The 24,265-nt window shown below is 38.2% G+C and overlaps 1 protein-coding gene across 1 annotated transcript in view; it reads left to right on the top strand.

Moving 5' to 3' along the window:
• GPC6 (glypican 6) overlaps positions 1–24,265 on the top strand; it is an 801,791-nt gene that overhangs the window by 227,025 nt on the left and 550,501 nt on the right. The window contains exon 2 of the mRNA XM_071570470.1: positions 13,877–14,035. Coding sequence (XP_071426571.1) covers positions 13,877–14,035 — 159 coding nt within the window. The remainder of the gene's footprint in view (positions 1–13,876; positions 14,036–24,265) is intronic.

Here is a 24,265-nt window from a genome sequence, read left to right as displayed (position 1 = left end):
AAGCAAGGAAAATTCAACCTGTTTAAGCCAAAGCGTGTAGCCTTAGATTTAGACCTTCAGAGACAATTATAAAACCTGGAAGCATTGTAGCTACACCTACAATGCCAACTGACGTGTTGTTATGAGTTTTACAGGTTTTGGGATAAGGTGAGCAAAGTCCATTGAGATTTGTACAGACATGCCCAGAGATTTCTTTTTCATTTCCATCTGTCATTACTGTGATACCTTACTGTGGCTCTGTCCACGAAGCAAAGGGCAGGGAATGCTTTATTCTGAGTAGTTTCTGAGATTAAGAACCAAGACAGAAATGTATTCAACGTTATCTGAATTTAGACAGATGCCTTAGAGTCTTCCTTAAACTAAAGGCATTAATCAAAACCAATTTTGAAATAGTCTTTGTCAACTTTCTTCCTGGCTCCATCTGCTGTAGCTCTGCAAGAAGTTTTCTCCATAAGACAGGTATTCTCTTTGAATAGTGTGTCCATATTATGTGAGTCAAAGTGCACAGAGTAAATAATACTGAAGGGTACTTGGTATTCTTTGTAGAAAATATCACGTTTAGCTTAATGAGGAGGAATCATCAAGCTTCTTAGGAAAATACAGTGCCTTTCAGACCTGAACTGAATGAATGGATGGATGAATGAATGAATGAATGAATGAATGAATGAATGTAAGTTTGGTTGTTGTTTCAGGCTTTTGGTTTTAAAAATCTGGCTTGTAAGATAACTACAAGTTAAACAGAGGCCACTGGTATAAGCTACCAATCAAAAGCTGTGATTGTACTGAAGAAACGTGCCAAAAAAGGTATATTAAGAAGATAACAGTAATTCTCTAAAGGACTGATAGAACAAGTCTAGCTTATTACTGTACTCTTCTATGTTTAAATGCTTTAAGTCTATAAAAGTGTACAGAAGCCTTTTAATTTATGCAGCCAAAAATGCACATCCCAAAATACTGTTACATAAGAGAAGACTTCAGACATAGAGATTTCCTTTCAAGCTGATCTTTAATCATAAAGGTCAAACCTTTCACATTGAAACACTTGAAGGGCAAGAAACATTCAGTTATTGATTTTTCAGACCCTGACCCTTGCCAAGTATCACAGGCCACAGCAGGTGTTGACAAAAGGACAATAATAAAAGAGCTAAAAAAAATGTTCCGTCTCTTTTTGTGATTAAATGCAGTTTAAAAAGAACCCAAAAAACCAAACCAAAACACACAAAAAAACCCAACCCCAAAACCTAAACCAAAACCCACACATGAACAAAAACCAGAAAAGCCCACTGTGTAGGGCTAACAATAGATTAGATCTCAAACACTAGCGGAAATGGGAAATTGTTGTGGCTAAACTACTGTCCTCTAAACAGCTTTCTTTTTCTTTTTGGCAGTGATTAATTTGGTTGGATGATGTTATGGAAGCATAGTTTCTGTTAATTAGAGTGAACTACAAGTTTTTTTCAGAGCAAACAGTGTTCTCTTAGAAAATATTGATGATAAAAACATCATGATATTGTAAGCAGATTTTTCTGTTACACTGCAGGACTGCCTACATTCCCAAGCTTGTGGCATCAGCAGTGCAGGACACACCTGGCCTGTATCCTCCTTCAAGCTAGGAGACCACTTAAAGTCAAGGACAATGTCATGCCTGCTCTGCCAGGACCTCTGAAGTACTCTTCTCCAATTCATTGTTAGAATCACAGGATCATTTAGGTTGGAAAAGACTCTTAAGAGAGACCAACTGTTGACCCATCCATGCCAAGTTCACTACTGAACCATGTCCCTAAGTTCCACATCTACACACCTTTTAAATGCCTCCGGGGATGGCGACTCCAGCATTTCCCTGGGCAGCCTGTTCCAGGGGTTGCCACTGCTTTTCTGTGAAGAAATTTTTCCAATGTAAAACTACCCTGGCACAACTTGAGCCTATTTCCTCCTCTCCTATCACTTGCTACCTGGGAGAAGACACTGACCTTCACCTCATTACAATCTCCTTTCAGGTAGATGTAGAGAATGATAAGGCCTTCCCTCAGCCTCCTCTTCTCCAGGCCAAACAACTCCAGCTCCCTCAGCCATTTGTCATAAGATTTTTGCTCCAAACCCTTCATCAGCTCTGTTGGCCTTCTCTGGACTCACTCCAGCATCTCAATGTCTTTTGTGTTCCAAGGGGCCCAGAACTGGACACAGCACTCGAGGTCTGCCCTCACCAGTGGCAAGTACAGAGGGACCCATCACTGCCCTGATCCTGCTGGACACACTATGCCACTGGCCACCTGGGGACACTGCTGGATCATGTTCAGCAGCTGTGACCAGCACCCCCAGGTCCTTTTCCACTGAGCAGCTTTCCAGCCACTCTTCCACACTCCTGTAGCACTGAGTGTTGTTATTGTGACCCAAGTGAAGGACCCAGTACTTTGCCTTGTTGAACCTGATACCATTGGCCTTGGCCCATCAATCCAGTCTGTCCAGATCCCACCAAACCTTCCTGTCAGGATGTTTTTTGTAAAGGGGCTAAGAAGTGAGCTAGAGCCATGACCAAAAACTGGTAGGTAGATCCCACTCTGTCTGTTTTTGAATCATGCAACTGATTTGCTCACAGATGCATTGCATAAAAGAGGATATTCCCTGTGAAACATGGGTGCAAGCTCCTCTTGACTACACGCATCACTTGCTGGCTCCTTTTTGTCTAGGGATATAGCTATAGCACATGGAAAGATGGGAGGACCTGGACACCCCAGCCCAGGAACTAGGAGATCTGACAACTGATTATTGAAACTGAGAATCTGAAAGCAGTAATGAACAAAGGATTTCAAGAATGTCAGTCTTCATTGCTGAACTCTAAGACACCTAAGGAAATACAATTTATTGAAAATGTTTCAGAGTTTTCTGCATATCCATCAAAAGTTTGACTATCCATGGTTTTAATAATTGAAAATGTCTATTCTCATGATATAGTTGACAATATCCACAGAGAAACTTTAGTTTCATATTGATAATTAAAAGCCTCTAATTCAGAATATTTTTATTCATACTTTAGTGCAGGGGTATTTTCAGTTCTCTGAAGTTGTACTTCTCACTTAAGTGAACAAAAACAGTCTAAAACTGAACAGTCAATAGAAAAAAAAAATCTTTCCTGGGAGAACTTTCCACTGGCACATTCTCAGTGGATATCTGTGCCTGTACTTTTTCCTCCTATGTCAGCTGGTATCCCCTGTCAGTAAAGGAGAGTCATTTCAGCAGTGTAATTTTGATGAGTGGTCAGAAAAAAGTCTGAGTTCTTTAGCTTCTTGTGGGAAGTCATAGAACATTCTCTGATGCACCTTTAGGAAATATCTAAATACTTGTTTCTGTAGTTCTGGGACCTTGTCACCTTATTTTTATAAAAGGCACCCACTTACTATGATATCTTCTTCCACTTGGCCTATCAGGAGGAGCAGCTGGGGAAGTTTTTCCCCTAGCCCCTGGGAGTCAACATTCCCTGAGTCACCACAGAGCATTCCCAAATGCAGAATATGTGCAAGAGTACAAAGAGATCATTTTTTGGTTGCTACACGTAATAGATAATTAGGACTAATGAGCTATGAGGCTAAGCAATAGGTCGATTGCCATCAGTGATAAGACACCCAATAATCCTCAGATGAGCTGATTGTCCTTGTTGCTTCATTGCCACTCTCCAGTTTGTCACTTTTTTTCCTGTGGAATTTTACACCTTCCCTTGTCAGTAGTTTTCTTCTTGACTCCCACGATCCTGTTTTTGCTTTGCTTCCAGTACTTTCTTTGGCTTTAGTATGGACTTTCTCACACTGTAGCAGTGATTGGATCTGTAGAAACAAGGCAAGGACACATAAACTTGCACCAAATGTGGCTCACAGACCACAGAACTCCTAAATGAGGGTAACAGGATTGTTTTGGGATTTTTTTGCATTTTTTGGCCTTGCATTAAGTGATTTCTCTGTGCATTACACTTGTTGACATATTGTTAGCATGCTTCTCTGGGAGAAAAAAAAAGGCAAAAAAGAAAGTTTTTTTTCCTCCTCCTTTAAAGTTAAAGATACAAAAACTTGGAGAAAGTGCTTTGCCTTGTGCCTTGTGTCACAGTGAGGTTAATACTTAGGACTTGGTACAGGCATTTGCTTTTCACAGTGGTTGCTTCCAAATAGAAATGAAAGGACAAATGCCAGAACTTCTGGCCCTGAAATTTCACATATAGACCTTAAGTCAGTACGACAACAGGACTCTTGGATCTTTATAAATTGTAGCCTGTCCTTTTGTACTCTTTTTTTCTTAAGCAACTCAGAAGGAGATTAGGCTGACAAATATCTCAATGAAGAGCTTCTGGCAGAAGCACCAAAATCTTAGCGCTAACATACGCATTACTGCCTATGACTTAAGATCATCTCAACACACAGTGTTTGTCTTTGTGAGCTGCTTCCACAACTGTCATTGCAGGAATGCTTGTCATTATCAATCAGAAGAGATTAATCTGTTTAATAGTAGCATGAAAAGGTTTCCTTAGGCTGACTGAAGCCACATGAATAAGAGAAGAGGACTGTGATTAATGACTTTTAAACACTTGTTGTTAACAGTTGTTGTTAGAAACACTGATTTTATGCATAACAATACAGTGATTAGCAAGGGATCTGCAAAGCTTTAAAATACACAGTCCAATCCAGTGGCATGACTGTAGCTCATACAGCTTTAACTTTTGCTGTATGTGAATTAGTAATGGTGTAACTATCCTAAGGACTTGTTTTGCCTGTACAGCATATCCAGTTAGTCCTAGGCAACTAAATCCAGCACTCTCTGTTACTGCAACAGTATTTCTCTGGGTACCTGAACTAAGTGGTATAAATCTGTCTCTGATGAGTCATGTACAACAATTGCATCTTTGGATTTCAGTTTTAGGTGAGGAATGTTGATTAAAATCTTTATAAATGCATGACTGTGTATAATCTCACCCTGTTATCTTAGTAAAATTGTTCTGAGAGCAGATGAAATATAAAACCTGCCTTGCATTGTGTTTTATGGTCACGGTAAAGCAATGTGCTGCTTGTATTCTACTTCTCACTATAATGCTATGTAAGATATTTATGCTATTATAGTAGGGGACATAATAGACAGCAAAAATCCATTGAGGGGGAGGGGAAGTTGGCTGCCATTCCCAGGTGGAAACATGCCTTGAAATCAGAAAATTGCAGCTGCATAGCCAGTGAGATGATGAAACTATACAGTGCTGAATCACACTCTTACCATTTGCTTTCCACAAGGCATTGAGCACAAAGCCAGTAATACACTCCCCAAGAGGTAACTAAAGATTCCTCTCACAAACTGTGCTATCAAAAAACAATTTGTCTTACTGTGTATGCTTGGAAAATAAAATGATTCTGAGTGTTCAAGTAGTGGTAGTGCTTCTAGTAGTTTAGTTAGGAATACTCTAGGGACTTCAGTTCTTTCTTTAGCATCTGTGTAGTCTTAGTCTGAACAGGTTTGCCTTGGCCTCAGCATTTGGTAACTTCTTACTGAGATCTTCCCAAGGACAACAGGGTCAGGGCTTCTTGTAAATTAATCTTCCCTGTGGGACTTGTAATGAAGAGACTGTTAACTAATTATCAGTCTATTTGAAAGGCATGAATTTTTTAATTGATCTTAAAAATTCAAGCAACAAAAGGAATCTGAGCAAAGATGATTGAGGTCTGGGGCAAACAAACAAGTCAGCTTCTTTTCTGGGGTAGTTGCACAGGTTTAGTGGAATCCACTGGACATAAAAGTTTTTCAAGTTCAATATTCACAGAATCACAGAATATGCTGAGTTGGGAGGGACCCACAAGGATCATTAAGTCCATCTTTCAGCCCTGCACAGGTCCATCCCCAAGAGTTACACCATGTGTCTGAAAGTATCATCCAAACACTTCTTGAACTCAGTCAGGCTTAGTGCTGTGACCACTTCCCTGGGGAGCCTATTCCAGTGCCCAACCACCCTCTGGGGGAAGAACCTTTTTCTTATATCCAACCTAAACCTTCCCTGGCACAACTTCAGGCCATTCCCTCAGGTCCTGTCACTGCTCACCAAAGAGAAGAGATCAGTGCCTGCCCTTCCTCTTCCCCTCACTAGGAAGTTGAAACTGCAGTGAGGTCTTGCCTCAGTCTACTCCAGGCTGAACAGGACAAGTTGCTCCTCATACAGCTGCCCCTCAAGGCCCTTCACCATCTTCCTTGCCCTCCTTTGGGCACTCCCTAAGAGCTTAATGTCCTTATATTGTGGTGTCCAAAACTGCACATAATACTCAGGTGAGGCCACCTCAGTGCAGAGCAGAGCAGGACAATCCCCTCCCTCAACCACCTGGCGATGCTGTGCCTGATGGCCTCCCCAACATAGTTGGCCGTCCTGCCTGCCAGGGCACTGCTGACTCACATTCAACTTGCCATTGACCAGGACCCCCAAGTCCTTTTCCGTGGCACTGCTTTCAAGCATCTCATTCCTCAGTTTGTACGTACATTCCAGGTGTAGAATCCAGCACTTTCCTTTCTCAAACTTCATATGGTTGGTGATTGCCCAGTCCTCTGATTTGTCAAGGTCTCTCTGCATGAGCCCTGTGGAACCCCACCAGTGACAGGTCACCAGTCTGATGTCACCCCATTCACTATTACTCTCTGTGCTCGATCTGTGAGCCAATGGTTCACCCACCACATGATGTGTTTACATTTTGTCCTGTAAGAGACTATATCAAAACCTTTACTGAAAGCCAAAAAAGATTACATGAACTGGCTTCCCTTGATCAAACAGGTTGGGTTACCTTGTCATAGAAGGAAATCAGTTTGGACAAGCAGTACTTACCTCTTATGAAGCTGTGCTAGCTGTGACCAATGACTGTGGTGTCTTTCAGATGTGTTTCAATACTTGCCAAAATAATTTGCATAACTGTACCGGGCACTGCAGTGAGACTAACAGGCCTGTAGTTTCTTGCCCTTCTTGAAAACTGGGGCAATGATCACCAGCTTCCAGTCAGCTGGTACCTCTCTGCATTCCCAAGACCACTCAAAAATCATCTCTTATGATTGAAACTAGCAGAGTTGTGTCTGATGGCACAATCTGTGTTACAGACAGCTTTCCCTCCCTTCCTTCAGCTTTCATTTTCTGTGCAAATACTGCTCTTGTCATCACTTGTCAGCCCAATATTACAATGGAATTAATTTGAAATGTAATCTGTTTCCTTTTAGTTTGAGTGGGAAAGTTCAATCTGTGACTTGAATATCAGGTGCAGTTTTACAGAGGCTGCTTGCAGGGCTGGTGTACCCCACAGAGAGGATAATTACAAAGTCAGAAGGAGCCTTAGGACTTTTTTGTAAGGGAACAGGCTTTTGTCCAACAAAATGATATTTTAATTTTTACTATTTGATTATTCACTGAAGTGCTAAAACTCATGCTTCTAATTCATTTTAAACTGGCAAATTAGCTAATGCAGAAAACATGATAGTGCTTCTTGGTTTTATTTCTTTTCAAATTAATGATGATTGTTAGTCACATTCTTTTACAGCACTCTGTTCTCTTTGCATATAAGTTACAGGCCAGAAAGGTATGTGTATTGGAGAAGAATGGCTTTCTGTAATAGAAAACTACTGATTTTATGAGCTGAGAACTTAAATTAAAAACTTCAAAAAGCAGGTGTTCATCACCAATACTGAAAAAGATCCAAATTCCAAAACTGTGGGCAAAGGTTAAAGCTGAATGAGATTTTTCTTTTAACTCTAGTAATCATGATTTTTTTAAAAAATAAATTAATAGCTTAAAAATATAGAAAATTAGGTGGAAAATATTAATTTAGAAACAGATCTCCAGCTGTTCCAGACCTTTTTAATTCTGAGAGGTAGGAGGCTCTGAAGTGCCTAACTGCAGAATTATAGAAGAGCTCACATTGGAAGGAATCCTGACTGATCATCTGGTCTCAATCACTGTGGGAAAGGGAGCCTAGATGGGATTAACTAACACCCTGTCCAATCACATCTTGAAAACCTCAAGCAATGGGGCCTCCACCATGTCTCTGAGAAGGTTGTTCCAGTGACTGATTGTTCTCACTTTAAAAATTGTCTTCCTTATGCCAAGATGAAACTTGTCTTGGTGCAGCTTTTACCTTTTGCCCTTTATCTTTTCCATGTGGCTCCTTGTGAAGAGAGAGTCTCCATTTTATTCATACCTGCCCTTTCAGTCGTGGAATGCTGTGATTTGGTACCTCCTGAAGTTTCTCTTTCTTCAGGGAGAAAAACCTAACTCTTTCAGTCTTTCTGCACACAGCAGGTTCTCCAGTCCTTTTATCATCTTCATGACCCTCCTTTGGACCCTCTGCACTATGTCTGCATCTTCCTTGAATTTGAGAGCCCAGGATGCAAGATAGTGCTCCAGGTACAGTCTGAGAAGCACCAAGTATAGTGGGATGATCATGTCTCTAGCTCTGCCAGTAATGCCCCTGGGGATGCAACCCAGTATCAGATTTGCCTTTGCAACTGCTGCAGTGCACTGCTGACTCATGTTGGCTTGTTGCCCACCAGGAGCCCACGTCCATTTCATCAAGGTAGCTCCCTAGGCGCACAGATTGTAGCCTATACTGGCTTTTTAGCTACTCTATCCCAGGTGCAGGACTTGGCACTTGTCTTTGCTAAATTTCATACTGTTAATAAATTACACTGCTTTCTCCACAACTGGCTGAATATGAGCAGGTCTGAAGCAGGTATTTCTAAGTTTAAAGAGCACAGGTAATGGCAAAGTGAAATTGCATTGATCTATTTTGCAGGAAGAAGAATGCAGAAATATCTTTTCTTCCTTTAGGCTCTGTTGATGCATACAAGGTGATTAATTTACACCCTTTATTTATTAACATTTATTAATTGCTGTATTTATGAAGCAGTGTGATGACTACATATTTCTGTTCTCCCCAGTCATACAGTTAATCGTACCATTCTGTGAAGCGACCAGAATCAGTTTTTTGAATTTATGATTAGGGTAGAAACTATAAAGTTTTGACTGCCTAAGAAAGAATTGTTTCTGACATTGTTAAACTTGCAACATGACCTATGAAAAATTCTGCCCGATGTTAAATGTTTTATGGATCATACTTCCAGTTCTAATAATGTAACCCATGCTTGCATCAGGTGTTCAGGAAATCTGGTGGTGAAATTGTCAAGGGTGATGTTACATTCCACAGTGTTTACTGATCCTTCAGATTGTATCTTCTGTAAGTAGTTAAAATGTTCAAATCAGTTCCGGCATTTTGATATGCAGTAAAAGCATTTATTGAGTGTGAGAGCTGTAAGTTGCAATTTTTTTAAAACTTGTGAGGTTTGTAGCATGTTTTAAGGACACCAAACTGCAATACATCTGAATATAAAACAAGTGCTTTATAAATTGCTTTATCACACTTCAAAGCAGCATGCTAGCAGTATTGCCAAATTCAACGGCAAAACTTGCCAATTTGGATCATGTGAAGGCAGGTGTGAGATTACAGCTGTAATAAAACTGAAATTGAATACTGGTAGCTGAATTTGTAGTAGGTAATTGATTTGATTTATATAACATAAGCCACATGACGAGAGATATGTAGGTCAGCATCTTCAGCTGGAAACAGTGGATAGAAGAGTTGTGGTAGGTCACTAGGAATATTGAGTTAATACTTGTTCAGTCTGGCAAAATGCTGGGGTAGTGTAACTACATTCTGTCAAATATGTTTGGGGAGACACCATTTGTGACAAGGAAAAACTAGTCAGTTATATCCAATGCCACTTGTGCCATAAAAATTGTTGCTAAAATTAGCATAAGAATGTAGACCATATGGAGTTTCCCAGGGCAAGAATTGGTACATTAGTTATGAGCACATTTTCAGCCTGCAAAATACTTGAGGTGTTTAAATACACAAATTAGTGATTAAATTCCTCCTATGGTAATAGAACAATGTATTAGAAAATGCAAATTGTAAATGATCCAATTCAAGAAATCAGAGGAAGGACAATCAAATATAGCCTGCAGAGCTATTTCGAATCCAAACAGTCTGTTAGGACACATATTTCCACAAAAGAAGAAAAAAATCCAAAATAATGCACTCACACCTTGATTAAAAGAAAAAAAAACTAAGAAAGAAACCAACAAAAATACCCCAAACCCCCTACTTTTGTTTTGAGAAAATTGTGTTTTGTTTTTTTTTAAGTAGTAGTAAATGCCCTGGTAATTCTAACAGGAGTTGAAAGTTTGATAAGAACAAATATAAAATGAGAACCATGCTTTTATAAAAGGAAATTACTTTGTCAGAGCGTTTCCATTTGCCATTCCCGGAAAAGCACATGATCTTTTGTCTAAGTTATGAGCCTTTGTAGACTGCAGCAAATCATGGTAGGTATAAACATGCCAGTGCTTATGAGCCAAAATTTCTAAAATCTTCATCTTTACAAAGTATACTTGAACCTCTTATGCCTACACAGACTCCACTGGCATGGAGCAATGGAAAATGATTTGGCTTTTTCTTTTGCTTTATCTGTAATCTCACCTGAACCTTCAGCACAGGAAAGAAACAGGCAAAAATCTTGAAACAGAATACGAAGAGTAGCACAATATTTCCATTATTATGTCTTTCTACGAAAATGCAGGGAGTATATGGTTGGGGAGGAGTGCATTAGAAATGTAGTTTAAAAAAGTTTACTGTGATTCAGCAAATTTTCTGTGATGATGGTGGGTGGCTAGTATGGATGATTTAGGAAGACACATTGTTGGGAGAAAAACGCAATGAGGTAATGTAGAAGTTGTGAATGTTTCTGATAAATGTGAGTTTCAGATTTCTGTATTCAAGAACCTAATGAATGAATGAATAACCAGTGAATTAAAAATAAGAAACTTAATGAAAATACATGCAAAACAAAGAAATGCAGTGGGAGTCTTAGTTTGTAGTATCCAAAGTGGGAAGTAATTTTTGTAGCAAAGAAAACGACTGTAAATAAAGAAGTGAAAGAAAAAATAATATTGCTGCAAAAATGACTGTTTGAGCTGGTTTAAAGGCAAACCTGCAGGAGAAATGAAACCAACAGAAAAGAGATAAGTCAGAGTTACAATATAAGAAAAATATTACATTAAATACAGTAATACAAGAGAAATTGGTTTTAACCCACAAACCCCAGAAGTATAACCCAGCACCCTGGGGCACAGACAGAATGGTGTTCGTTAGCCCCTGTGCTGAGTTCCATAATGCGTGATCTCACTCTGTGAGTCATGGGGTATTTTTGGAATCATTGATGGCCCATTAGCAGACACGACCCCTCAGCCTGGGTGTGAAGGTGCTAACAACTCCCCAGAGGAGAGTTATCACAGCTCTTATCTCACAGGCTTCTTTAACACCTAGCTTACAGCCTGAGGAGTCAGGTGTGCCCTAGGCAACTGCTGCAAATGGTCCATTGTGTTAAAAGTTCATGAGAAATTACATAGAGGGTTTAGAATACATAGCTTTGGTCACACTCACACAGTGATAAACTGGTCCCAGCTTGCTGAACTAGGACACTGATCAATAGGTTTTGCCATAGTATTCAGCACAACATAGTGTCTTAAAAAATGTAGACCCGTGGCCGTTATTTACCAAGCATAGTGCCTTGATGATTACTGTTAGTTCAGTTTATAGTCTGGCAGTTATGAAAAACAAACAGAGCCAGACAGAAAGGAATAAGAACTTGAGATGAGCAGAGAAAGAAAACTGAATTTTATAAAACTTCTTGATTGCAATGGTAGTAGAGGACATAACCATAAAGAACCACTCCAGCTGGAACTGGGATTGTAGGTGTTTACAATAAGCAAAAAGCTCTGGAGTTATTGAGGAAAGGGGTTGCAGACATTATGGATGGTTGGTTTTTGGTGGTTTTTTTTTTATTTAGTAAAGCATACAGCACTGCTTCTAATGACGCAATATTTCAGCTTTACTTGTCTTTCTGACATCTAATAAAAACTCATTACTCTTACTAAAATAACTTTTATTGGTTCTTATTATGGTACCTCCCTTACCTGTTGAATAGTTTCAGTTTATTGTGACAGAGATCTAGAGGGTAAGGCAAACATTAGTTTGCCACTATCTTTTATGTTTGACAGCAACTGGCTCACCAGTCCCTGTATGTGTTGTTTATGGCTTAGATGTGTGATTTTGAGGAGAGAGAGGAATTAATTTATTGTATTGCGAGAGTGTGGTAGACATGGGAAACAATCCCTAGAATATTTTGCTGTCCATGGGGTATCTTTTTTTCCCAGGTTTATACAGTGTTTTATATCATGGTCCTTTTGGGCATGACTGGGACTTGTAGGTACTACTGCTGAACAGTAAATGATAATAATTAAATGATCCTTCCTGAAGATGTATTATAGCTGTGACCTTTCAAAAAATCTTGAGACTGCTAAAATAAATCTCATGTCATTATAGTTCATATAATATGAACTCTTGTAGAAAAAAAACAAATTAAAATGCGGGTGATGCATCAGCATTGAAGAATGACTAAATTTCAAATTAGAAGACTTAATTCAAGAACTGAAACATAAATTGAAATAAGGTGAGGGCAAACTCAAGACAATGTTTGTTCTAAGCATGTGCAAACCTCTTTTTGATGCTGTCTTCAAAATGATGCAGCAGCTAAATGTATTATACTCCTGGGAAGCATTAAACTTAGGGCCTGATTCTCCTCACTACATAATAAAAGTGGTGGAAAAACAGCCTTAAAGAAGGTGCAAATTGCTTTTAAGTCTTCTTCACAGCTCAGCAGTGGTAGAAAGAAGCCTCAATATAAATGCGAATCAGGTCCCCAGTATTTATTTAACCCTTGGGCTTTGTATATCATTTTATTTGCACCTTTAAGAGATTTGCAGAGGGATTTTTAATCAGGATTCAGTGTAGAGAAAGCTGAATGTTTTCATTGCCTTACAAGTAACTTTAATCATAGAGGAAGATCATTCTTTTTATTTCTCAAGAGGGAATGGTAGAATTTCCTCCCTTTGTACAAACTGAGCTAAATGTTTTTGACACCCTTAGTACAGTGTCAATTGGAAATTCACATTTCATGCAATAACAGACCATTTTAATTTCATGAGCTGAAGAATTGGTTTCCACTTGCAAATTGTACTGAAGAAAGCAATATTGTCAAAAGAACTGTCACAGTGCTTCAAAAGATAAATCTATTGAATTAAATAAGAGGCTTTCATTACCTTGCATTTTCTTATAACAGAAGCATTAATTAAACTTTTCATTGCTTTTTCATATTCAGCAGAGCACTTGCTCAGTCTGACAAGAAATACTACCCAAGAAAACATGTAGCACCCAAACACCATCATTAAAATACACTTAAGCAGAAAAGAAGGAAGGTGAGAAGGGGAGAATGTTTTGGTGCACTTGAGCAAGTGGGACCTGTCTGCAGAAATGCATAGTTTCTGTTTTTCAGGTTTTGACAGCACATGCATAACTTCTGTTTTTCAAGTTTTGACAGCTCCAATGACTTGTAACAGGTCATCTCACTAGGTGTTTCTCCAGGCATTTTGAATACAAACAGAAAGCAAGCAACTGTTTTTCAAATCTTAAGTATATTTCTGTAAATAAGGAAGGCTCCTTCAGCGTGAGAAAACACTTTTGATCTGAGAGTTCTACCTCTTGAAGTATCAAGACAACTCTACAAAGTGTGTCTCCCCTCCCATGTGAGGAATACCCAACTGTAGCAAGGTTTGTTGATACATATTCAAAGCGTTGTCTGTCAAGGAGTCAAGCCTTACAGAGTTCTTTGGGTAACCCACCCAGACTGGAGAGCCATCTTCCATATTTGGTTCTGGCACATTTCTATCTGTATTCAAATATTTCTAATTCCTTTTTTCTTGTGATTTCAGGGGAACATTTGAGAATCTGCCCTCAGGAATATACATGCTGCACCTCAGAAATGGAGGACAAGTTAAGTCAACAGAGCAAACTGGAATTTGAAAACTTAGTGGAGGAGACAAGTCACTTTGTGCGCACCACTTTTGTATCCCGGCACAAGAAGTTTGACGGTAGGCTGGATATAATTCACTTATTTTCATGACTATGGGATTTAAGAGTCAGGTATCCATAATAAATTCCGGTGTTCTTTTCTTTATCGTTAGATATCACATTTGCAGTTGTCAGTTTGGCTAAGATAAGGGTTAATGTACAGCTGGTATGCTTATCAGCCTTGTGAATATTGCCTTTAATTACAATGACATCAAGAATCAGACTGTTTAGCGCCTGCAGGCTTGGCTAATGTTGAAAAAAGAGATTAGATATGCATAGAGACGTTTATAATTTTTGTCTCCTAGTTTCAAATGCAAAATTTAGGTTTGTAATTGTGTTCACTGTTGCAAGATGAACTGTGGATCTCCCGTGACTTTTGTTATTGCAGAGCAGTATTTGCGTAATCTGCGTTTTTTAAAGCCTTAAGGCTGTAGTTTTTTCCTGTATGATTTTCTTGTGAAGTACAGAGTTTCTAGGAGGGCTTCTGGCTTCCAAACACAAAGACCTCTGTTCATTTGAGAGCGATTATCACACAAACCACTTAAACAATATCAAACACATCTTTTCTACCTAGAAAGAACTACCAAGAACAGTTTGGGGTTTTTAGTTGCTTGTAATCAGCCTTTATAAGACCTTAGTAAGATCAGGGTTACGGTATCACAATTTTCTAAGTCCTTGTCTTTATTAAAGAAGATTAAGCAGTTTTATGGTTGTGTCCATATTATCAAGTCATTGTTTTATCTAAATATGAAATCTGTATTTGTGTTAAATGTGTCACCCTGAGCATTTCTGTGTATGTGTAAGTTGAAAATGGTCTGGCATTAGGAGGTGTAAATCAGCATTGCAAAGAGGATTGCAGAACTGTGTGTAGTTGGAAACAAGTGGAGTAAAGCCGGCGAACCCCAGGTAATGGGTCATGCGGACACATGAAGCAGAATGGTAGAAAGATTATCTCTGAATTTGGAAGCTTCAAAACTCTAAGGTTGCATTCAGAAAAATAGTGAAGATGTCTCAAACTCCTGAGGGTAATTCTGTATTGTATCCAATTAAAGACTTCTTTTTCTAATATTGATTCTTTAAATGTGACACAGAAGGGAAAATGAATTATAAAAGAAGGGAAGGGAAATGTATAATATGGGGATAAGCTGGAGAAAAGTCTACAGCAGCAGATCAGATGCCAATATAATTTAGAGAGTGTCCTTGGAAGGTGTGAATGACTGTGCACTGTTCTGCATTATGATGACTTCCCTTTTTAATGTTAATTTGGAAGGTTTTTTGTGGTGGACTTTCAAAATTTTACTTGTCTTTGAAGGATCTAAGAAACAAAAAAGTCCAGAAGTTTTGTTACAAGATGAGTGTGGGAGCAGAACAGACATTTCAAACCATCTGTGACATGTACAGGGTTCTGTTTTTCATAGGAGAAAATCAGGATGATCGCTGGTATTCGGTGAGCCATGCAGTATACTGAAAATTCTGGGCTCATTGACCACAGAACTCAGATGGCAACTTACTAATTCTTTGTCAACTTCAGTTCTTTCTATGTTGCAATGAACTTAAGGATATTACGGCTTTTTCAGTAACTGAAATTCTGTATCTTGATACTGATGGTAAGGTATAGCTGAAAGTTACTGATTGATTGGAAGTGGCTGAGTGGTTTCTTCTGTCTTATGCCTGATGTTTTAAGGGGAATTTGCAGTGTGAAGTCTTAAAATAGACCATTTGAACTTTGTGTATGCTTTCAGTATTTTAATAGTATTCTAAAGCTATTCAAAATTTGTTCACTTATATGGAAAAACTTCTTAATCTTTCTAGAAGGGCAAATACATTCACGTAAAAATAGGCTGTCTTCCAGTGTAAAACCAACCAGATTTGTTGCAGTTTAAAATAGGATGTTCTGTTTCAGTATAAAGCAATATTAAGACAGTGTTTTAACTGTCCAAGAATCATCCTTGTTTTTTTTATGTGGTACTTTGATTGAACAAGGGAATTCTAAGACATGATTCTACCATTTAATGGTAGTACACCACAAATAACAAAACAGATACAGCCAATTGTGGTGATTTTATGGAAGTTTTGTAAAGTACCCTTGTTTATCAAGGGCAGCATATTAAGCAATAAATGAATATATGAACATCTATGTAATGCTGAGATAGATGTTAGCTTTGCTCCTGTAAGGAGTTAATTTAAACTAGAGTTGCTACCAAGCTCTTTGTTAGCCCAGAAATTTATATAATTTTGAAAACTTGTGAAAGGTACATCGAAGGGATATCTTACAGATTTTTGCATTTTTTTATCTTCTGTACTAGACATGTCTTAGGGTAATGTAATGTTTGGTTACATAGACTTTTCAGGGGTATGTGAAGTCTTCATTGAATTTTTATCTGACCTTTATAAGTTTTGCCTTTCCTATTTTATTTGTTTTCTGCCCCACAATTATACCCTTAGACATAGAAGAAACGATGTCATGATTTCCATTTTAGAGACAATTTGAGATCTCTTCTTCTTTTCAGAATTTTTTCCCCAGATTTCTATTCATGATCTAATCTACTCCCAGTCTGCTGTAACTTGAACATTGTCTCTTTGGCCATTGATAAAACAGACACAGAGTCTCTTACACAGAGTGTCCTAGTCAACACTCCCTGCTCAAAGCAGGCCCAGCTACCACAGGTGGCCCAGGATCACATGCAGCAGCATTTTTAATATCTCCATGGATGGAGACTCCACAGCATCTTTGGGCAACTTGTGCCAGTGTTTGACCATCCTCGCAGTAAGAAAATATTTTCTTGTGTTTACTTGTGTTTACATGGAATTCCCTGGGTTTTTTTGTTTGGTTGGTTAGTTGGTTTTGGTTTTTGTTTTGTTTTTGGTGGGGTTTTTTGTTTGTTTGAGAGGTTTTCATTTTGTTTTGGTTTGTTTGATTTTGTTTTTCTTAATTTATGCTCATTGCTTCTTGTCCTGTCACTGGGATGTATATATCCCCCCACTAGACATGTATGTTCATTGATGGGATCCCTGGAGCCTTTTCTTCTCGGAATTGAACTGTCCCAGCTCTCTCTCTGTTCATATGAGAGACAGTCCAGTCCTCTCATCACCTTACTGCCGTTTGCTGGGCTTGCACCTGTGTGTCTATATCTCTCTTGTACTGGACTCATCTCCCCGTATGTGGCATTGCCATGCTGAACTGAGAGGAAGATTCACCTCCATCAGTCTGTTGTCAATGTTCCTACAAAATTTCTGTGTCAGTTTTATATTTCATTTCACCTGGAGTGCAGTACTTCCAAATCTCTGCAAGAACTATGCTTCTGTAAATAACTAAAAGCAAGACAACCTAAATATGAAATTTGTAACACAGAACTTTAGAAATTACTGAGTATTTTGGAACAAACTATGATCAGAAGAAATTACAACTTCCTTTAAACTGGCAATCAGTTCTTGCATCCTAAAGCCCTTTATAATCTTTCATTTCTTATTCATTTGTCCTCCACATGTCTAAGGGGTTGTCACTGTGATGAGACTTTTTACTTCTCCATTTTTCTACCTTCATTTTTTTCCTGTTTTATTCCTCATAGCATGTGAGGTTCAAAGATTTCTCAAAGTGAAACATCTGACAATATTAATTTTCATTCAGTTTCCATGTTCTAGACAAGAGGTGTGCATTAGTGTGAGTCACTACACAACATAATGCCAGCTGCCAATTGTTTCTTGGCTGAGCCTTATGTGCAGATGTTTAAATCTGTATTGTCCATATCTGCAAATTTGTCATTGCATTGACATACTGGATGATAATTTCAAACAAAATCAGTATCTGGAATTTTGCTAATGGGTGTGTGAGGATCCAAATCTCTTAAGAATCTAGCTGAATAAAAAAGGCCTTGAAATAAGTTCCTTTGAAACAGTGAGTGCTCAATGTTCCTAGCAAAGAATGCAATACCTGTTTCAGCAAAGGGACACACAGAAACCCTTCCAAACACTAGGAAAATGAACAAAAAACCTTGCCAGCGGACAGGAAGCACACAGGAAATGAAGAATTCCAGCAGATACAGATTTTTCTATTACCTCAAGGCTTTGTGTAGGACTAACCTGTATAAGCAGACATGTAACGATCAGCTGCTTCCTGTGCCTAGCACTAGGCAAGTAATCATGCTCCAATTCTTGGACCTGTGCTGTATACCTCAAAATATAGCTTAAAATATAATATGCTCCCAGTGTAGCTGTAATAGTATCATCTTATTATCACCAATTCCCTTGCATAGTGACATTGCTGAGCAGCTGTTTCACATACAAGCCAATTTCTTTTAAGTATTGCTCCATCAGCAGTCGAAACCAGCCCAGCCGGAAGGTTTTGTCATGAATGTTAATGAGAAGACAAGTCGCTGTTCAGCGACATTTTCTCACTAATCCTTTGAATAATTATAGGAAAATATAGAAAAGAGTTTTAATCTAAATAGATCTGAACCTGATAAAGAAGACATAGTCTCCTCATTCTCATCAAAAATTACAGTTGCAGTCTTGGCAATGGTGTTAAAAATGAACAAATGTCTAAGAATAGCTGTCATGAACTTGAATGGATATGGATAGCCTTCAGCAGAATGTGTGAGGCATGACACCTTTTAAGGAAAATAACCTAATAGCCTAAGAACCATTCTGCAGCCTCATTGATCTATCATACAGGATCATCATTCCCCATGCTCCTATTTTTTTACAGTCTAGGAGAGCAGTGATCCATACTCATTAGTGCCGCTCATATTTCTTACAGTCATTACCTGCAGCAGTACTGTAAATTACATGGCAGCAAAGAAAGTTTCGTAGATACTCCCCCAAAACAACATCTGCAAGAATAGCTCACATCCCAGACACCCTCTACTCACTTTCTTGTGCAATTTACAAAAGAACTTGCAGAAAAATTGTGAGTTTGAATCTTTCCTTGGTACCAGAGCTGACAAAAAAATGTTTTATGGAGTTGCTTTCCAGTAAAGTAAGAACTCTTCAATGAGTTGAACTATTATAGCTGGGTATAGCTGTCACAGTAAACTTGACCAAAAAAAAAAGAAGAAAAAAAATAGATGTGGAAAGTGAAATAAGGGAGATGCTGAAAGCTGGAATACACTGAGGTTCAGTTGCATGGCCAATGCAAGTCTCCTTCCCTCTGCTTCCCCTTCCTCCTACTCTTTGTGCTCAGCCTGCCAGCTCACCTTAAGCCCCAACTAATGTCTAGAGTTGCACTGACCTCCATGGATTTCTGCAGAAGGGGGGGAATACAACAGTATAGGAGGTCACTTGCACACTAATGCTGTCATGGTCAGTGACTGAAGGATGGACTTCTAGCAAGATATTTTTTTCATGCTTTGCTTTTCATGCATTGTATGTGAAAGGAAATGGTTTCCACATGAAGATTTTTTGCTTGTTTGTTTGTTTTTTGAAAGCAGGAAGTAAGAAAGGTCTGCCTTTTCCACAGATCAGTTTGCGAAACAAGAGGTTTCTCTGGAGTATGATAAAGTCAAATAGATGTATACTCATATTATTCTAGTGCTGCCATGTCTGAGATGGCACATAGGCTACACCATACTAAAGGTGGGATACCATGTATTTTGTGGGTTAGTTCTGGGCAAGATGGTGGTGGTTTAGTTTGAGGGTTTTTTCCTTTGTTTCTTTTCTAAGTGCCACTTTTGCAATGTGTTTCACATCAAATGCAAAATCCATTGCAGGACAGGTGGATTTTTACAACTCCACAAATCCTAGGCTGTAACAGTGCTAGTAGACCCACAGTTTCCATATAATTTATCTACTCACTTAACACATTACATAACTTCTGCATTTGCCAAAATACAGACCTCAAAGCAGTTGGAAGCCTTAAAAAAAATGCAACATCTGCTGACTTGTAGCATGTAAGCATTTGCAAGCAGTCATTGACATCTGTCACAAGTTTCTAAGCATTACAGCAATTCTTGATAAGACATGCCCTACCTTATATTAGACTGGAAACACTAATTTGAAAATAAAATATTCTACACCTGATCAAAATCCTATCAGAATTCATAATAGCCTAAGAGAAACCTCTTACCTGCAAGCAATTTAGGGTCTAATTCTCTAAGATTTTTGTTGAGATTACTGTTTATCTATTTCACATCATATGTCAAAATTTTTGAACTGCAGTAAAGCATGGTTCTTTTGTTTGTTTGTTTTGGTTGGTTGCTTGGTCTGTTGGTTTGATTTGGTTTGGTTTCTAATTAACCAAAAGAGGAGAGGTGGCAAGCCTACAAAACTTGGAAAGGAAGGATTGGCCTAGGAATAAGAACAGTTTTCAGCCAGAGGTCCATATTCCTCTACTGAAAGGCAGTGCTCTGGGAATGGATGTCTTCTACACACTCCTGCACTTGGAAAGGTACTTTGTGCATTTGGGTGGCCTGTGCTCTCAGCTCTTCCTCAGTTTCATTTGCTAGGTGCAGCTGGTCAGTGGAGCATGTAATTTTCTAACCAGCTGCATCGAGTTTATGAAGCTGCAAAGCAAAGAACAAGCTGCTACCCTGTTCTGGAACAGGTGGACATCACCCACTCTCAAATGGGTGTTGATAGAAAGCATGTTGTCCAGATACAGCCAATGCTAAACAGGGCAGGGATCCAGTGTTTTCCCTGTTCAACAGAAAGCAGAATTTGCATTGCTGACTACCTGTGTAGTCAACAGGGAATGAGAGGTACAAGTCATGCTAGTGTAAAGTTTACACCTCAAACAGGTCAGGAAAAATCTTTCCCTGGAGTACTTTTTTCTTCGTATTGATTAGAGAGGGTATTTAGTTCAGACATAGATGCCTATACTTTGGACTTACTTACACATTTATTCAGATAAATTACACCTCAAGGAATGGAATAAAGGTGTGAAACATCTCAAAAGCTTTTGAGGCTCTCTTTTGTGCTTTGTTTGCCTCTGATGCAGATGTCATCCTCTTTTTTTTTTTTTTCTGTAGTATTTTGTGGGGGAAAAGACATTTAGAATATTGAGGAAAGTAAGCACTACAGAGGTCAGTTGTTGTCTTATGATGGTTGAAAAAATTGCTATTCTGTTGAATTAAAATGACATTTAATCTTTGGTGAAGCTCTGAACATTGTATGTTTTTAATGTTTTATGATGAAAATTGTTTTCTGAACTTAGTGGCCAAGCTTTAAAAATATCAACCCATAAGTAAAATTACTGATTTACAAATACTAAACCTCCTGCGATTAAAGATGCTTCATATGCATTTGGATAAGAATAGAATGAATGATAGACTCAACCTTAAGTCGATAATACTGTTGTCTTCTTGCAATCATCCATCAGAGGCTCTCTTATCCATATGTGATTCTTACTGTGATGGTACGTGCTTACCCATCACACAGCAAGGACAAAACCATGCTGTAAGAATGTAAAATAGGGATTGTATATAAAACTTAAGGTATGAAACAAGGGTATTCATACATATTGGATAATAGGAATTGTAGCATTATAATTTCTCATTTGTTGTTCCCAACCCTCATTAAATGCAGAAATACTGGTTTTTAGATTAATCTCTTGACTGCAATAGACAGGCATTGTTATCTTTTTGCTGACCTTCTTCCCCAGTTCTTTTGCCTGTGGGTCCAAGCAACTGGGAAATTAAAAGGAAACTTAATATATCATGAAAATGTTCCTGTAATACTGAAAAATGATTTAATGAATCTCTATCCCTGTTTCTCTACTTATCTAAAAGAGTTTTTGGAGTTCATTTTCAATTAAAGTTTCCTTTATTTTACTTTTACCTCTGCTCTGTGATTTACCAGAAAAAGATGGAAATGTCTTTTTTTTCTGGGAGGAGTGTCATAGGACTGTCGCTTTCAGCAGAAAGAGAGATTCTTTAGGAACAGAAGTGAACTATATGCCTATATGCCTATGTGCCATAAGAATACTTTAAGAGATAGCTTAGAAACAGGCATATGAAGGTCCACTTGTGCTATGCTTAGTGGCAACTATGAAAATTGCATATATAAATCAGCTACCAGGTATCCAGGAAGAATACAGGAAAGATGTGGCACACAGGGATGGCTTCTCAAGTCTTTCTCACTTGCTTAACATTAGCTCTCATTCTATTCCTATAGCTGGGAGTTAAAAATAAACGTATGCTGCCTAGACTCTGAGAGTGCAATGTGTCTGATTGTGTGGGTTCTGGGAGAAAGTCACAGAAGTCAGTCTCTGTTTGGGCAGCCCAACTTGGTGCTGTTGAGGGCTGACAGATACTTTATAGGCAGGCTGGTTAGTGTAACATCATGATCACCACTAAGCTGGTGTTAGATGTGACACTACCATAAGGAGCGCAGTTGCTCCTGGCCAACCTCCTACAGGCAAAACAAACAGATAACGAAGACATAAACCCCACTAGATTATCCATTCTGCAGTATATCTTGCTTGTTGTACTGTGTGTGGACATTCAGATATTGTTTCTGAAATCTTTGAACTTAAAAAATTCATGACACCTATATTATTGAAAAGTTCCAGTTCTCCCAAATATTGGAATGATGAATTTCACTGATTCTCTGTAATGGTTTGTGTTGATTTTTTTTTCTGAATATTACTGATACAGTTCCCATTCATTCCCTTCTTGAAATGTTTACATAAATAGGAATCTTTATTTTCAACTTTCCTATCTTTTCATAATTATATTAAAATGGTTTTGCTTAATGTGTTTACTGTTTTGTATTACATGCTCAGTTTCCTCTGGGATGTGTATATATTAGTTTACAAGGTTTATCAGAAATAAAGTCTTTAATTTTCTTCTAGTTGTAACCTTTAGGCTTTGAATGCTTTATACATTTGGAATGATACAGTACTGAAATGTCAGCTGAGTGTTTCAGCGATGTGCAGGTCTGTTACCTATCATTAACAGCAGTGATACTGTAAGGGCAATGTGTAGAGCAGGATGAGCTGGAAAAGCAGGAGTGGGGAGGGAGAGAGAGAAAGAAAGGACCGCACATGCTATGTCGTGAACTATCTGTTAAATTATAGTCATGTAAATAACTGTATATAGCTTCCAGAGGCAATCTTAGATGGGTAACTTGATGCAGCTTTTGTGGAAAATAGTCTTCATATTGGTGGAGAAAGAGGTGGTGGACACCTTTGCTACTTGAAGTCTGCTTTGAACCTAAACCAAGTATTTTAATCAAAAGAAAACTAAAGCTTAAGGCTAGAAATGTATCTTTTTAAATATATGGCAAGTTATTAATTTAACATTCTTAGATAAAATTGTTTACTGTGAGTTGATACTTTTTTTTGTTATCATGGAAGCATGTAAAAGCCATTCACTATTTCTCAGTTAGTAAATTCATCAACTCACAGCTGAAAAGCTCTCTGTGCTCTTGAAAAGCTACACTAATAGTGAAAACATTAGACATATGTAAAGCAAGGAGGTGAAAACAGCTCATTTCAGAAATGTAGGGCATTTTCAGTCAATGATATCTCAGCAAGATCATGCTGGGAAAGGCAACAGCAGATAGTTGTTGAATACTAACATCAGTGAGTGGGTACAATGTATATGAAATAATTTTTACTCTGACAAGAGCAAGTGGTCTACGCAGGTGCTAAAACTGTGCTGAGGAAATCAATTCTGTTGTTATCTCCTTTTCCCTTCTTCTGACATTGAAGCATTTTCACAGGGGTGTGAAGCTTAAGGAAGGCATCAATCTATACAAGCTTGTTGTATAAAAGTTGAATCGAAGTTTGATAGGTTGAAGATGAGGTGATTTCTGCTCGATGTAAGCTAGTTTTTGAAGCATATAGAATCTCTAAGGGGGAAAAATGCATCAAGCTTTCAAAGCATAAAAAGAAATGAATTCATGTGAAGGAATACCAACTGGGAAATTTACTGTTTTCTAAGAACAATTAAGACTAAGCAAATATAGACAATTTGGATTTCTTAATTTTCAAAATTTTGGAAACTATTTTTTAAGACAACACCTTGTTTCAATCACCACACAAAGCAAGAAGCAAGATTTGAAGTTGAAATACGTATTTCATGTCAGCAAAGTACTATACAGATTTAGTTTTGAATTTCAGTAAATTCAGGTATTCTGAAAGATTTCAAATTAATGCTAAAGGTTATTTTCAGTTGAAAAATGCTACATGTTGCATTTATAAATGAGGGGAAAATGGTTATAAAATCTTTTACATAGTATATTTTATGGTTCAGTGAAATTCTATGAATTTATGAAAAACATCAACACAGCATTTTTAATTTTTACACATTGCT

The sequence above is a fragment of the Pithys albifrons genome, chromosome 1 (genome assembly GCF_047495875.1).
Source record: "Pithys albifrons albifrons isolate INPA30051 chromosome 1, PitAlb_v1, whole genome shotgun sequence".
NCBI lineage: Eukaryota > Metazoa > Chordata > Aves > Passeriformes > Thamnophilidae > Pithys > Pithys albifrons.
The sequence above is the reverse complement of the archived record's forward strand: the minus strand, read 5'-3'. Positions and strand labels throughout refer to the sequence as shown.